The sequence below is a fragment of the Malus domestica genome, chromosome 12 (assembly GCF_042453785.1).
Source record: "Malus domestica chromosome 12, GDT2T_hap1".
Classification (NCBI taxonomy): Eukaryota; Viridiplantae; Streptophyta; class Magnoliopsida; order Rosales; family Rosaceae; genus Malus; species Malus domestica.
The window spans coordinates 26,058,295-26,074,107 of NC_091672.1; the positions used below are offsets into that span (position 1 = coordinate 26,058,295).

Sequence of the window (15,813 nt, forward strand, 5' to 3'; positions counted from 1 at the left end):
ATCTAGAGCACTAGATGCATTTGTATGTGATATTTGATGGGGATGCATGAGAATGAAGTGATGATGTGACTCGATTTGTTAATGTAATGCATGGCAGAGATGGACAAGAGTATAGTGAAGGAGATGTGACTGTAGATTGGGAAGGTTTGACAGAACTTGAAAACTGTTTGTATGGAAAAACTGATTCATCAAACAAGACATGTCTAGATATGTATAGTTTATTTTGAGCAATGTCTAAACATATGAATCCTTTGTAATTCCCTGCATAACCCAGAAAGACACATGTTGTTGTTTTTTGTTGTAGCTTACTAGTGTTATATGGTTTTAAAAGTGGAAAACAGGCACAACCAAAAATTTTGAGATGATTAATACTGGGAATTTGACCATATAACAGTTGATAAGTAGAGTGCATTTTCAAAGTGACACAAGGCATTTTATTGATTAGATATGTTGCAGTAGCACAAGCATGAAACCAAAAAAGATTAGGTAATTTTGCAGTTTAAAGTAGGGTAATTGCAGTCTCTACAATGTGCCTATGCTTTCTCTTAGCTAAACCATTTTGTTCAGGGATGATTTTTGATGAATAATACCATTTTTAGCTAGAAAAAGTTGAAATTGAGAACTGGTATACTATCTACCTCCATCACTTTGTAGAACTTTTACTTTGGCAGAAAACAGAGTACACAGAAAGGCATGAAATTTGACAAATAGAGCAAACACTTCTGATTTATTAGTCAATGGGAAAATCCATGTAAATCTTGTACATTCATCTATGAAGGTGACATAGTATCGAAATCCTTCATATGACAATAGAGGGGCAAGTCTCCATACATCACTATGTATGACTTCTAGTGGATGTATAGACTTGGTTGTAGGAAAAACAAAAGGTAACTTGATGAATTTTCCTTCTAGACATGATGTACAAACTGATTTACATGTGTCAAAAGATGCAGAGACTTTATTTTGATGAAGGATTGCAGAGGTGATTGCATTAGATGAGTGTCCTAGCATTTGATGCCATAAACTTGTGCTAACAGGTTGTGCAAGAAAGCAGTTTTGTGATCGAGATGATGCAGATGATGGCTTCTAATTAATATGGAAAAGTATAGGGTAATAGCCAGCCCTACACAGTAGGATTGTCCCTGTGAATTTGTCCTGAACCCAAAAAGAAACATCATCACATATGAACCTGCATCTATTATCCTTACATAGCTGATAAACTAATAATGGATGCTGAGATATTTTTGGAACATGTAACACATTATTCAATGCAATACTATGAGTAAAAGTGTGTAATTTCAAAGTTCCAATATGAGAAATTTGCAAACTTGTACCACTAGCTGTGGTTATTGTGTCACTGCCTTGATATGGATTTGCCAGTTCCAAGTTGGCTAGCTCATAAGTCATATGTGAGCTTGCACCAGTATCTGCAACCCAAAATTGTTCCATAAGTGTATATGGTTGATGATTGACATGCATGGCTGAAAGATTCGAGGGTGGTGACTAGCCTTGATAAGCAAAATTGCCTTTGTGATAGCATTGAGTAGTTGAATGACCAAATTTCCAGCAAATTTAGGATTGAATCTGAGAATGAGAACCTGTGACTGATGTACTGTGTCTCTGGAAGCAATCAGCTGCAACATGCCCTCTTTTGTTGTAAATTTGGCATGTGGGAATCTCAAAATGATGATCTGGACAATAAGCTTGAAATGGTCTTGGAGTACCAAGAATTCCAGGATTTGCATTTAGTGGAGGATTATAAGGCCTTAGTCTAAAGTAATATGATCTACTTCTTCCTTTGCCTCTGTAACCTCTAAAACTTGAGGAGCCTTGATAATGACCACCATTGCTGTGAAATTGACTGCCATTATTGTTGTAATGACCCCCAAAAGTTTGACCAGAAGGTAACCCACTACCATTACTCTTATAGTTTTGGTCATTGATTCCAGAGCTTGAACCAATTTCAACAGAATGCGAGGAATTTTGATCAAGAACTAAAGCTTTCCCTTTGTTGATTGCAGTGCCAGCCACCAGTGCAGAACCAAAAGATGTTGAAGACTCAAAATATTGACCAATTGTAGTCTCTTCTGCCAACAATTGAGACCTGAAATCCTTTAGTGAAATATTATTCTCTCTTCCTCTTATGACACATCTAAAGGTATTGAATTATGCAGGAAGATCTTTCAGGGCAAGAATGTTTATATCATTATTATCAAAATGAACACCTGCAGCTGCAAGATGATCCATTACATCTTTGATCTTTTGTAGATACACAGAAACATATTTAAACCCTTTCTTGATGTTTTGGAGTTCAGTTTTCATCTGAAAGATTGTAGCTTTTGTAACTGTTGAAAATCTTTCAGCAAGATTAACTCACATTTCATGAGAACTTCGGCTCCCAATGATGCAAGACATTGCAGTTGTAGATAGAGTTGCAATGATTAATTGCATAAGGGCACGATCGTGCATCTTCCAAACGAGACAGTCATCTTTTTCAATCCCTTCACTTGTAGAATCATCATCAAACCATGGAGGACATTTTCTTGATCCGTCCACAAACCCCACAATGTCATGACTTTTGAAGAGGAGTGTGATCTGCAAACTCCATGTGAGGTAGTTAGAATCATCGAGCTTGACTGTAACGGATGTAGAGATGGTGGGAATAAGACTGGTGATCGGAGAATGAACAATCTTGAGCTGATCAGCAGTAACCATTGTTGATGATGTGTAGAATTCTTTCACTAAGACAATTTATCGAACAGTTGATATGCAGACAAGAAGAGCAATTTCTTGAAACTCTGTGGAGATCGGAAGAAGCCAATTGTTTTTGTTTATCACAGAACATATTGCAAACTAGAGGATAAAGAAGAGAAATAGATGCTTTGATTGAGGTGCGGAAGCACCAGGTCGATGCTTGGTGATGATACCATGTAAAGATTGAAGCAGTAGCTTCAATGGAGACGATTAAGAAAAGCAGACTTGCAGATACAGAGAAGAAGAGAGAGAGAGAGAGAGAGAGCGAGAAAGAAAAGCTTTCTTGTATTTCTTGAGTGTCAAGTTACATTCCTTACACCTTTGCTATATGTATTTATATGATTACATTGCTTAATGCATAAGCTAGTATTCTAACAACAGATTCTAACAACCTTATAACTTCCCTTGGATCTTGTGACACTTGTCATCATCTAGACCCTTAAATTCCCTTCACTTGGATTCTCATCTTTGTGTTTGTTCACACTCTTACATCTTTCTGGATCTATACGTCCAGCGATACAAAATTTCAAATTCCTCATGTGCCGCCCCAGCTACTATATGCCTAGTGTCCCATGTCCCTTGACCATCTTTTCATATATATGTCTAAGTTCTAATACGGAAAAGGATTCCTGCCAAAAATACTCTTTGGGTATCCCTCATGCCTTTTAAATTTGTATGTCCACAACTTCTTTATTTACATAAACATATATATAATCACATGACAAATTCATAATTCTCACATAAAAATAGATAAAGCACAAATGATAATTGTTACATAGATTACTATAAACCTCATTCATTTGTATAATGTTCTTGTTGCTAAATGCTTTCTATCACTCTCAGTTGTTAATCAACAAGTTATGCGTCAGTTCTTCATAGTTAACTAATCATGCATATATAATTAAATGACTAATGAGGAAAGCAAAATTGTAGACAAAAATTAATTGAGTAGTCATTCAAATCTCCTATGCTGTTAATATTGCTATAGACAAGTTTAACCTCTCATAATTAGTTTTTAAGCATAATATGCTATTCACATCTCTTGAGAAAATTGGTTCAAACCAAAAGCTACAATTTTATCATAAGCCAAGCTTACGGCAATATAAGAAAAAACCACCTTAACATGCTTGAACCAAAATAGCCATACCAGTAGTACAATACATGTCATTTGTTTAATATATGTTCCAAAATTTATATTTGTGGATGCAAATTTTCTCCTCTTCGATCTTGGACGATTTTGCACCTACAAAACAACTAGCACCTTAGGTTAAGGCCAAAAGCCTCACGCGCCCACGATGAATGGGGGGGGCTTTGGCCGAAGAACCTCCGATGCCAAAGTTAGAAATTTAGAGAGAAATAGTGTTTAGAGTGTTTTGGAATTTTTGCAAGAGGTTTGGAATGAGTGTTTGGTAGAAATGAGTGACTATTTATAGGACCAAATTGGTCCACATTTTCAAGAAAAGGGCCGGCCCCTTTGTGTGCTTTTGGGTGAATTTTTTGGTTTTATTAGCCACTTTATTGGCTAATAAAATACAATAGAAATAAATGGGAAGTTACTAAATTGAATGGTTATCATTATTTGGCTAATGAAGTGGAGGAAATATGAAAAGATAAGGAAAAAGAGAGGGAATGTGGCCGGCTCCTAGATGGGAGTTTTGGGTTTTATTTTTGGTTTAATTAGCCAATTAATTGGCTAATTAAATATGAAAGGAGATATTTTATTATTTATGGTATTGATTGGCTAATTTAAAAGGGAAAGAAAGGTGGAAAAGGTAGAAAAAAGGTGATGGAATAGATTTTGAATGGGGTAGCCGGCCTTATGCCATTTTTTAGGTTTGAGTGGATGTTTCAAATTGGTAATTAAGAGATGATTTTAGGAGATATGGGAAGAATATATTATTTAGATAATTAATTAACTAAATAATATATTAGGGAAATTAAGTTTTGGAAATAATTACCTAAAATAAGATAATTTGGAATTGGTTACCTCTTCTGGAGCATTTTTGAATTGGTTGAGGATGATTACCCACTATTTGCGCGTAGGAATCCCGGTATGCCTCAAGGGTATTTTTGTCCTCTTTCGTTCAAAAGTCCACGTGTCGCCTGGTGAATATTTTTGGTTCCACAAATGCCCCCACACCTGTTGAGCTATTTGCAGAAAAGGGCAATAGGTGTAGAGATTTTCTTGCTTTAGGAAATTCTGAACTGTTTCCTATTTTGTTGTTGATTCTCTCTTTCAATAGGAAATTAAATCCTTCTAGGAAAAGGAAATAAATTTCCCCAAAGCTCATTTAAGTCCACCTTAAGTGGATTGTTAAATCAACTTTTTTAGAGAGAAACTTATTCATCCTTACAAGAGAAAAAGAGAGCTTAGAGGATATTTGTTCCCCCTCCTCTAACAATCTTCTACGTCTTGTCCGTGTAAAGGATCGCTCTTCGTTGCTTCCAGGTAAGAAGAAATTGATTTTCTTGTCTTCTTGATTTTTTATTTTGGTTTTTCTTGCTGGGCTATGGTGAATGGATGATTAGCCAAGCTGTGGGGCTTGGCAATTTGGCTGGTTCCTGCGGCTGCGGCTGCGGCTTTCAACTTTTTTTTTTTTTTTTTTTTTTTTTTTTTTTGCCGAGAGCTGTTTTGTTTTGTTTTTTAAACAACTCTCTAACAAATCTTCCATGTACTTTTGTAGAATTTTCAAGCATGTCTTCCTCGAGCCGTAAGAATGATGATGGTGTGCCCCCGCTGTACCGTCAAGGCGGGTCTTTGAGCAAGATTGGCTACTTCAAAGCTGCTCACATCAAGATTAGCTCCGACAATTTGTTTAGAGATTTTCTTGAAACGTATTGGCATGCCATTCCGTCGGGAGTGCGTGTGAGACGAGTTAAAGATGGTAGCAGCCGAGAACCATGCAGTGGAACTCGGAGAACTATCAAGTTCCATCCTTACTATTTTGTGTTAGGGTTTACTTTCCCTATGCCGCGTTTCTTCCAAGAAGTGCTTTGCTCTATGAAATGTGCGCCTGCCCAATGTTCCCCGAATGCGGTCCGAGTGATGGTGGGGTTCCACAATTTGAACCAATTCTTTGACTTGGGACTAACCACCAACGAATTTTAGTATTTCTTTGACATAGGTCGTATTGATGGAGTTGGACAACTGCGAATCCGTCATAAGCTTTTTGATAATTCGAGTAAAGGAGATCATGATTGGGCCAAAGAGACTTTGGAGATAAGTGGAGAATGGGAATCTGATTCTTCTCCCGAGCTGCGTGTATCAACGGTCTTCATATCTGGTAAGCAGACTGCTTAGTCTTTTCGGCTGCTTTGCTTTAGTGCCAAATCATTCTTCAATTTTCTGATTGTCTTCTGTTTTTTTTTTCTTTTTTTTTAGATTCGGAATTTGGCTCAACTCCTAGGGTTTCTCCAGATATGAAAAAAGTGCATGTCGCTCTGGGTATTCCTTCCGAGTATCGTGAGTGGCGTTGGCTGCTTAGTCCTCTTCGTAGGGAAAAGGTGGACTACCCCCAGAAGAAGAAATAAAACGGATCAAGGCAGACGCGATGGCTCATCCTATCACTGTGGTGGAGCCTACTACCAATGAAGGTGGGAAAAAGAAACATTCCCCGCCTGCTCAAGAGATGCCTGCTGAGAAGAAAACGAAGACTGCTCGTGGGGATTCTCCGGCTGCTCCCAAGATTGTGATTGACCTGACTTCCTCTAAGGGCGAGAAAGAACAAACTGCTACATTTGTGCCAGTAACGCCTATTGTTTCGAAGGCTGCTAGCTCGATTGCTGAAAAAATTGCTCAGCGTAAAAGTTCTTCCGTGCCTTTGGTACCGAAGTTTGTGCCAAAATGTCCGTCCGAGACTAAACCTGACTTACCCTTGAAGAGACTTGCTACTATGAAGAGTGATAAGGTGCCCCTGTCTGCTAAAGTGGCGTCGAATACTGCTTCTTCCGCTGCTGCAACCATCTCGTCTGCTGATAAGAATGAAGCTGCTCACTCAGGCAGGCTTGAAGAATCCGCCAAGGCCGTTTCTGAGGAGGCTGCTAAGATTTGTGCTCTTTTGAAACCAGATCTTCTTGAAGACATGGATGTATGCGCCCAGTTTGTTGATGGCGTCAAAGAGATTGTTGGTCCGAGTCTTTTTGCAAAGCATACACCCGAGTATAGGAAGACTGCTCTGCTAGCCATGATGCAGAAAACAACAATTCTGGCAGCCGAGTCTATGTTCCTTGACCAAGAGGACACCAAGGCTGCTAAAGAGATGGCAAGAACTATGGCTGCTGAAGCTTATTCCTCGGTCGAAAAAATCAAAAAATTGGAATCTGAGCTTGCTGCTTTGAAGGAATCTCATACTTCTGACCCCACTTCTCTGCAGCTTGAGGCCGCTCACCAGGAGATCATGGATTTGAAGACTAGGTTTGATGTGGTCCAAACAAAGAATGAAAGTGCAGAGAAGGAAATCGAGCGTTACATACCTCAGATTCGAGATCTTGAACGCTCCATATCTGAACTTCGCTCCGCTGCCTATGCAAAGGATGAAGAATTGATTGCTACTTACAACCAAGCGATCCACTTCAAAGAGGTTGCTGACAGGCTTGAGCCTCAAGTGTCGGAACTTCAAGGTGTTTTGAAGACCAACGACAATCTGAAGAAAGAAATTGAGGAGTTGCAGCGAGTTCGTGCTTGCCTGCTTGAGGAGAATGAGCAGTTGAAGAGTGAGAAAAATGGTTTCGAGGCTTCGCTTATTCAGAACCAATCCGATTTCTACAAGCTGGGCTATGTAGATCATCTCTATGGGCGGCCGTCTGACTTTGAGTTTTCCGGTAAAGACTTCGAGACCTTCTCTATTTCCCCAGAAGACTTGCTTGATTTTACCTTTGAGTCTTCTATCGGTGAAATAGCTGGAGGAGTTGATACCCAGGCTGGAGCAGTCGAGGGTAAAGGTTCGGAGGATGCTGCTGCTGAGAACACCAAGGCTGCTGAAGGTGTAACAACCGAGCAGTTGGGAGATGTCCAAACTACTGAAGAGTAGTCTTCTAGGTAGCTTTTAGGGTTTCCTTTTCTTTCCTTTGTTGCTTTTGCTTGAACTCCTTCGGTATTTGCTTGTTGTTTATCAATTTTGCTATAAAATTTAATAAACTCGCTTCTTTTGCTTTTCCCATTTTTTTTTCTAACCTTTAGACCTTATAAGCCAGTGGCAGGCGTGCTACTTTTCTATAAGCAGACAAGCCCACATAGCCTATGCAGCCGTAGGTGTTGATGTAGAACTTTTGCAAAGTTATTAACCATAGGGTTGGCAGCCGGATGCCTTACTTACAGAAGCAGACGAATCCGCGTAACCACTTGGCTATTCAACCTTGGATCTTTCCAATTTCGTAGGCTGTGTAGCAAGTATCACAACACTTTAGGATTTGGTATAAGTTATTCTGCGTTTGACAGAGGTGAAGCTTATCAACTACGTAGCATGTCGGTAGTGGATAAAATCTTCGTGTGTGCACGCTAACTTGTTTAACCTTTCACAATAATGTGCGGTTGCATAAGTCTAGCGTGGTTCTACTGCTCGAAGGGCAAGCCGTAGGCAGTCTTCTGGAAATCCGTAGGCTACCTTAGTGCACTCGGTAGCAGCTTTAGGTTTCCAGGGCAGCCGCCCATTGGGTGTGCTGCATAATGTGCCCCCTCCGTCTCTAGGGCCCGGTTCCCTGCGGATTAAGCCGATAGACCCATAATCCTTCAATTAGCTAAGCCTTGAAACAGACCATTGTAGCTACTTCTAGGAATCCCGGCGCAAGCCATCATGCACCTAGTCATTCTAGGGCAGCCAAGCTCATCCACGTCTGGATATTCGGAGTGTTGAGTTTATCCTCCTTCCTTGGAGAGCACAGTTAGTCCCTTGGGGGGTGTAATTTTCTTTTGAAGTGCAGAAAGAAATAAGTTGTTGTAAACATATATTAAAGCCAAATTACAAATTACTTTTGAATTCTTTATTGAAAAATAAAATGAGCAAATAACTTGGTTGCAAAAACTGCGTGATGATTGGATAGTCCTTGGTTTACGAGGTGGTGCCCGTTGAGATGCTCGAGTCTTCGGGTCTTGATATAGTGTGAAGTCACACATGGTATTTCCTCAAATTGTAGGCGTTCCATTGCTTCTCGATCTCTTTACCATTCATGGTAGCAAGAGTATAACTGCATTTGCCGCCGACTCTGTTGATCTTGTAACGACCTTCCCAGATGGGGTCCATTTTTTTCGAGCCTTCTCTACGGGCAGTGATGAAAGCTTTTCTTAGGACTAGGTCTCCGGGTTGGAACTGCCGGATCTTGGCCCTTTTGTTGTAGCTGGAAATGAGCTGTTGCTGGTAAGCTGCGATGCGGGTGATGGTTCGTTCGCGCCTTTCTTCTGCCAGATCTAAATCTGTGGCCATTTCTTTACTGTTCCGTTCAACGTTTGGCAATAGAGTGTTGATGCTTGGCACGATGATGTTGGGAGGTATGATTGCTTCCGAACCAAACGCCAAAGAGAAAGGAGTTTCACCGGTTGCTCGTCTTTTGGTGGTGCGATATGCCCATAAACATCCTGGGAGCTTATCTGGCCATTTTCCCTTTTTGTCGGTGAGGGATTTCTTGAGGCAGTCGAGAATCGTCTTGTTGGATGCTTCAGCCTGCCCATTGCCTTGAGGATATCTTGGTGTGGACATGTGTTGTTTGATGCCGTATTTTTGGAAGAACTTTGCCAAATCTTTTCCCACAAATTGAGGGCCGTTGTCAGTGACGATGGACTGAGGGATGCCAAATCGGCAAATGATGTTCCTCCATATAAAGCGCTCTATGTCCGTCTGAGTCGTGGTTGTCATGGGTTCTGCTTCTACCCATTTGGTGAAATAGTCGGTTGCCACAATCATCATGCATCTGCCCCCCGTAGCAGGCGGCATAGGCCCTACCAGGTCGATTGCCCACTGCATGAATGGCCAAGGACTCGTTTGCGGGTGTAGCTCACTAGGGGGTAGTGCTGGTACTGGTTTGTAGCGTTGGCAACGGTCGCATTTTTGTACTAACTCCTTAGCATCTTGGTGCATGGTAGGCCAGTAATAGCCTGCGTTAAGAGTCTTTTGGGCTAAGGATCGACCTCCAGAGTGATTCCCACAAACGCCTTCATGGATTGAGCTTAGAACCTTCAAGTCATCGGGAGGTGCCAGACAGCGGAGATGTGGTCCGGTGTAGGATCTTCGGACGAGAATGCCATTCCACATATAGTAACGTGCCGACTTAATTTGGAGCTTCCTTGACTCCAATCTTTCTGTGGGTAATGTGTCGTTGACCAAGTAGTCTATAATTGGACTTTGCCAAGTGGGAGTTACACTAACCTGTGACACTTCGGCTATCGACTCCATCTCTATGCTTGGCTTGTCTAGATATTCCACCAGAATGGAGCGTTTGAATTGGTGGTCAAGGGCGGAGCCTAAACCAGCTAGTGCATCTGCATGTGCATTGTCTGCCCGCGGAACTTGAGTGAGAGTGTAAGTCTGAAATGCTTCAAGCTGCTGGCGCACTTTCTCTAGGTATTGTGCCATCCTTGGGTGTTTTGCCGTGTATTCCCCAGTAGCCTGGATGGTGATTAGTTGGGAATCAGAATGAATTGCGAGTTTCTTCACCGCCAAGTCTTTTGCCATTCGGAGGCCCGCTAGTAGAGCCTCGTACTCTGCTTCGTTATTGGATGCTTTGAAACCTAGAGTGGTCGCCTGCTCGAGCATTGAGCCATCTGGAGTAACAAGAACTACACCTGCTCCCGAGCCTTTATAGTTGGATGCACCGTCGACATGCAAGTTCCAGAAATCTTTATTAGATGGAGTAAGTGTGGCTAAGGTACTCTCTGCTACTTCTGGGGCGTCGTTGGGCCGCACTGTTGCGTTGTCTAGGCTAGGTGTGAATTCTGCCACGAAATCTGCCAAGGCTTGGGCCTTTATCGCTGTGCGAGGTTGGAAAACTAAACCATATTGGCCAAGTTCCAATGCCCATTTCATCACTCGTTGAGAAGCGTCCGGACCATGTAATATTGATCGTAAGGGATATTGAGTCATAACAATGACTGTATGAGCTTGAAAGTAGGGTCTGAGCTTCCGAGCCGCAACAACTAACGCCAAAATTAATTTTTCAATCTTCGGATATCTTGTTTCCGCATCGAGAAGAGCTTTAGAAGTGTAGAATACCGGCAGTTGGGCCCCCAGCTCTTCTCGTATGAGAGCAGAGCTCACTGCTACCTTGGAAACTGCCAAATAAATATATAAATCCTCCGCTGCTTCCGGCTTGGATAGTAAGGGAGGTGATGTGAGATAACTCTTCAAGTCTTGGAAAGCTTTTTCGCATTCTTCATCCCATTTGTTTCTTTGTGCCCTCCTGATAGCTTTGAAAAAGGGTTTGCATCGATCGGTGGATCGTGAGAGGAAGCGATTGAGGGCGGCTGTTCGTCCGGTCAAGCTTTGGATCTCCTTCAAGGTAGTTGGAGATTTCATCTCTATGATTGCTTGGATTTGCTTGGGATGTGCTTCAATTCCTCGTTGGGTTACTAAGTACCCTAGGAATCGACCTGAAGATACTCCAAACGTGCACTTGGTGGGGTTGAGCTTCATCTTGTACCTTCTAAGGATATTGAAAGCTTCTGCTAAATTGCGAATGTGATCTGATCGCTGCTTGCCCTTTACCATGATATCGTCGACATAGACCTCCATGGTTACCCCAATTTGCTTTTTGAACATCATATTTACTAGCCTTTGGTAAGTGGCTCCCGCGTTCTTGAGGCCAAAAGGCATGACCTTATAGCAGTAAGTGCCTCGCTCTACCACAAACGCAGTTTTCTCCTTGTCGGGCTCATGCATGGCTATTTGGTTGTAGCCGGAGTATGCGTCTAAGAAACTAAGTAACTGGTTTCCAGAAGTTGAATCTACTAATAGATCAATCCGGGGGACAGGATAATGGTCTTTTGGGCATGCTTTGTTGAGGTCAGTGTAGTCTACGCAAACCCTCCATTTGCCCTTCTTTTTCTTCATGACTAGTATGACATTAGCAAGCCATGCCGAGTGTGCTACCTCTTCTATGAAGCCGGCCTCCAATAGTTTGTCGATTTCTACCTCGATGATCGCTACTCGTTCGGGAGCGAAATGTCTTCTTTTTTGAATTACCGGTTTGGCAGTTGGATCGACGTGCAGCTTGTGGCAGGCCACTTTAGGATCAATACCAGGCATGTCGGATGGTGACCATGCGAAGATATCTCGGTTTTTCCTAAGGAAAATTGTGAGTTCTTCCTTCTCGTCTGGGCTTAATCGTGAGCCAATTTTAGCCTTCTTTTCCGGCTGCTAGGGATCAAGAATGATGTCATCGGCGTCCTCTTCGGGTTTCCATCCTATCTTGTCTGCTTGGGCGCCATCTTCTTGATCCATCTGCTGTAATTGCTATTTGGCAATTTCTTTGCCCTTTTGGACTTCGGTAACCTCTACGGGGGTAAAGGTCTTCTTCTTTGTTTCTTTTAACATTTGCACAGTGCATCGTCGGGATGAAACCTGGTCAGACTTGATCTCTCCGACTCCTCCTCCCGGGATGCGGAATCGGATTTTTTGATACTTGATGGAAGTGACAGCATCCAGCTTGATCAACCAAGGTCTCCCAAGAATCCCATTGTAGGGAGATGGGTCGCTTACAATCGTGAATGTTTGCTTTGAGACGACTGGCGGTGTTTTTACGTCAAGTATGATATGACCGATGGCAGTTGAGGTGTGTCTGTTGAATCCAGTAAGTACCTCTGCCCGGCGTATGATTGTACTTTCCAGGCCCATCTTTTGAATGACTGAAAGTTGAAGTAGGTTGACCGCACTTCCATTGTCAACCATCATCCTGTCGACTATAGCATGGGCTAGTTGGACAGATACTACTAATGCATCGTCGTGTGGGAAATCGACTCATTCTGCATCCTGCTCCGTGAAGCCAATGATAGGTCCAGGTTGGGTATCGACTGCATGAACTTGTGAGATTAGTAAGGCCTGCTGGATCTTCCTCTTTTTGGAGTTATTAGTAGCCCCTAAGTGCTTGGACTCAGCGAAAATGCCATTGATTCGAATCGTCTTAGTTGGTGGCTCCTCATCTCCGTCTGCATTCCTTTTTGGCTGCTCAGCTGGCTTGTCCAAATATCTATCGACTTTGCCTTCTTTCACGAGTTTCTCTAGGTAGTTCTTCCAAGTGTAGCAATCGTTGGTTGTGTGACCGGGACCTCGGTGGAATGCACAATACTTAGTGTGGTCCAACTTGGAAGTATCTCCTTTTGACTGCTTCGGCAACTTGAACCATGGTTCATTCTTGACGTCACGAAGGATTTGATGAATCGGAATTGAGAACTTAGAATAGTTGTTGGTCATCGGGCCTTCTTTGGTCGTGGGTCGGTCCCTGCGCTTGAACTCCTGCCTGCCCTTGTTGGGTTGTTTTTCATCCTTCTTTTGAGCAGCTGCCAACTCTTTTCGAGGTTGTTCGGGAGCCTTTTCTGCTTGTCGAGCCTCGTCCCAAAGCGCATGCTTTTCTGCCAGAGCAAAGGAATCTGCTAGAGTTAGGTCTTCTTTCATGATCATTTCTCCAAACAGTGGGTGGTCCGCTGGTAGTCCTTTTTGGAAGGCTGCACTTGCTATTGAGTTGTCGCATCCGACGATCTTCGCCTTCTCTGCTTTGAATCTCTTCACGTAATCGCGAAGCGACTCTTTTGGGTTTTTCTTTACGTTGAACAGGTGATCGGACTTCTTCTTGATCGATCGATAAGATGAGTATTCTTTGGTGAAGACCAAGGAAAGATCATCAAAATTCTGGATGGATCGTGCCGGCAAGGTATGAAACCAATCTTGCGCCTCGCCTTGTAAAGTAGTGGCGAATATTTTGCACATAAGGGCGTCATTATTCCGATAAAGAACCATCGCATTTCGGTAATGCTTCAAGTGTCTTTCGGGATCCCCATCTCCTTTGAAAGATGTGAAGTGTGGCATGCTAAACTTGCGCGGAGGCTCTGCCTGCTCGATCTCATCCGCGAAAGGTGACCTGCTCATGTTGGTCATATCTCGCCTTAGTGCCTCATCAACCATTTCGTTGCACCGAAAATCACGCATTCGCTCATTGAAAAGCCTTTCTACCTCTTCTTGGATTTGCTTTTGTTGGGGTAGCGGAGCTTTTGGCTGCCCTTGGTCTTTTTCTACCGGTCTAGGCTGCTCTTTTTCTCGGTCGGTTCGTCTATGCTGTGGTTGCAATGGATGAGATAGATTCCTAGCAGGCGAGGGATTTCTTTGCAGGCTACCGGTTGAACTAGAGCCAGATTGAACGATCGTTTCCTTCCGTTTGTCAGGTTGCCTGTTCCGATGTGATGTGGAGGATACTCCTTGTGAGCCTAATCGCGAATGAATGTTTTGCCTGGAAGGTTGCCCATGTTGATTATCAAAGCGTGGCCCCAACCGTGAATGTATACTTGCTCGTGGGCCTAACCGAGAGTGCACGCTCCTTCGCGCGCTAAGACGGGAGTATACGCTATTTCGGGGGCCCAATCGAGAGTGTGCACTGTCTGAATGCTCGACTTGTGATGGGTTGAATGGCTGCTTTCCAGGACGTTGTTTAAAAGGCTCATTGTCTACCCTTGTTCTACTTCGGGAAACTTCATCGTGGGCGCGATGCATCTCAGTACGTTGTAAAAGTTGATTCACCAAGGTAGTTTGTTGTGCAAGGGCGCTCGTCAATTCTATGACTTGTCGGGACAAGTTTTGTTCGCCATTCGGATTGGAAGAACTTGGATGGAATGCACCTCCTTGAACAATGAAAGGGTGGTTGACTCCAAGTGCGAGATTTGAGTTGGGGAATGTCAAATCTGCGGAGAAATGTGGTGAAAACACCTCAGCCTCGATGATTGGTCCGGATGGTTGAGATTGTCTTGGGCGGACTTGGGCAGCTTGGGAAACCATGAAAACAGGCTGGGCTGCGGGGGCAGGCTGGATCACTGGGGCAGGCTGGATCGTTGGAGCAGGCTGGGCTATAAGAGCAGACTGGATCACGGGAGCAGGCTGGGCTACAAGAGCTGGCTGGATCACGGGAGCAGGCTGCTCAATGCGCGGTGCATGTGAATGCGAGGCTTGGGCTTTGGTCCACGTAAACTTGGATGACACGGCTCGGGCCGTGGTGAAGGCTCCATGGACCTCGCCACGAGTGGCTACCGAAGTAGCCACCGTGGTGGTTCCCATGGCGACCGTGGTGAAGGCTCCATGGACCTCGCCACGAGCGGCTACCGAAGTAGCCACCGTGGTGGTTCCCATGGCGGCGATGGTGAAGGCTCCATGGACCTCACCACGAGCGGCTACCGGAGTAGCCCCTGCGATGGTTCCCATGGTGGCTGTGGTGAAGGCACCATGGACCTCGCCGCGGGTGGCTACCGAGGTAGCCATCACGGTGGTTCCCATGGTGGAAGCTCGTGGTGATGATGCCGCTCCCCTTCTTGTCGCATTTTGCCTCATGGATCTCCGCAGTCCCATTTCTTGAATACTAGAATTTTTACTTGCGGAATTTTCTAAACTTCTAGTCATTTGGTGGTTCCCATGGCGGCCGTGGTGAAGGCTCCATGGACCTCGCCACGAGCGGCTACCGAAGTAGCCACCGTGGTGGTTCCCATGGCGGCGGTGGTGAAGGCTCCATGGACCTCGCCACGAGCGGCTACCGGAGTAGCCCCTGCGGTGGTTCCCATGGTGGCTGTGGTGAAGGCACCATGGACCTCGCCGCGGGTGGCTACCGAGGTAGCCATCACGGTGGTTCCCATGGTGGAAGCTCGTGGTGATGATGCCGCTCCCCTTCTTGTCGCATTTTGCCTCATGGATCTCCGCAGTCCCATTTCTTGAATACTAGAATTTTTACTTGCGGAATTTTCTAAACTTCTAGTCATTATATTTTTCTTATACGTTTTATCAAAGAACCTTTGCAAGTAGAAAATTCTAATAATAAGAACGTATGAAAAATATTCAAATGGACTAGAAAATAAAGAAAAAACCTTTTTGTACGAGAGTC

General features: G+C 43.6%; 2 protein-coding genes across 2 annotated transcripts; one reads left to right on the forward strand and one right to left on the reverse strand.

Annotated features, from left to right (window-relative positions):
- Positions 1-6,305: 6,305 nt before the first annotated feature.
- Positions 6,306-7,784, forward strand: LOC139189905 (protein WEAK CHLOROPLAST MOVEMENT UNDER BLUE LIGHT 1-like). The gene has a single exon (XM_070809172.1). The coding sequence runs from the start codon at positions 6,306-6,308 to the stop codon at positions 7,782-7,784; it is 1,479 nt and encodes a 492-aa protein (XP_070665273.1).
- Positions 7,785-12,194: 4,410 nt separating this feature from the next.
- LOC139189906 (uncharacterized) lies at positions 12,195-12,629 on the reverse strand. The gene has a single exon (XM_070809173.1). It carries the CDS (start codon positions 12,627-12,629, stop codon positions 12,195-12,197), a length of 435 nt encoding a protein of 144 aa, XP_070665274.1.
- Positions 12,630-15,813: the final 3,184 nt, after the last annotated feature.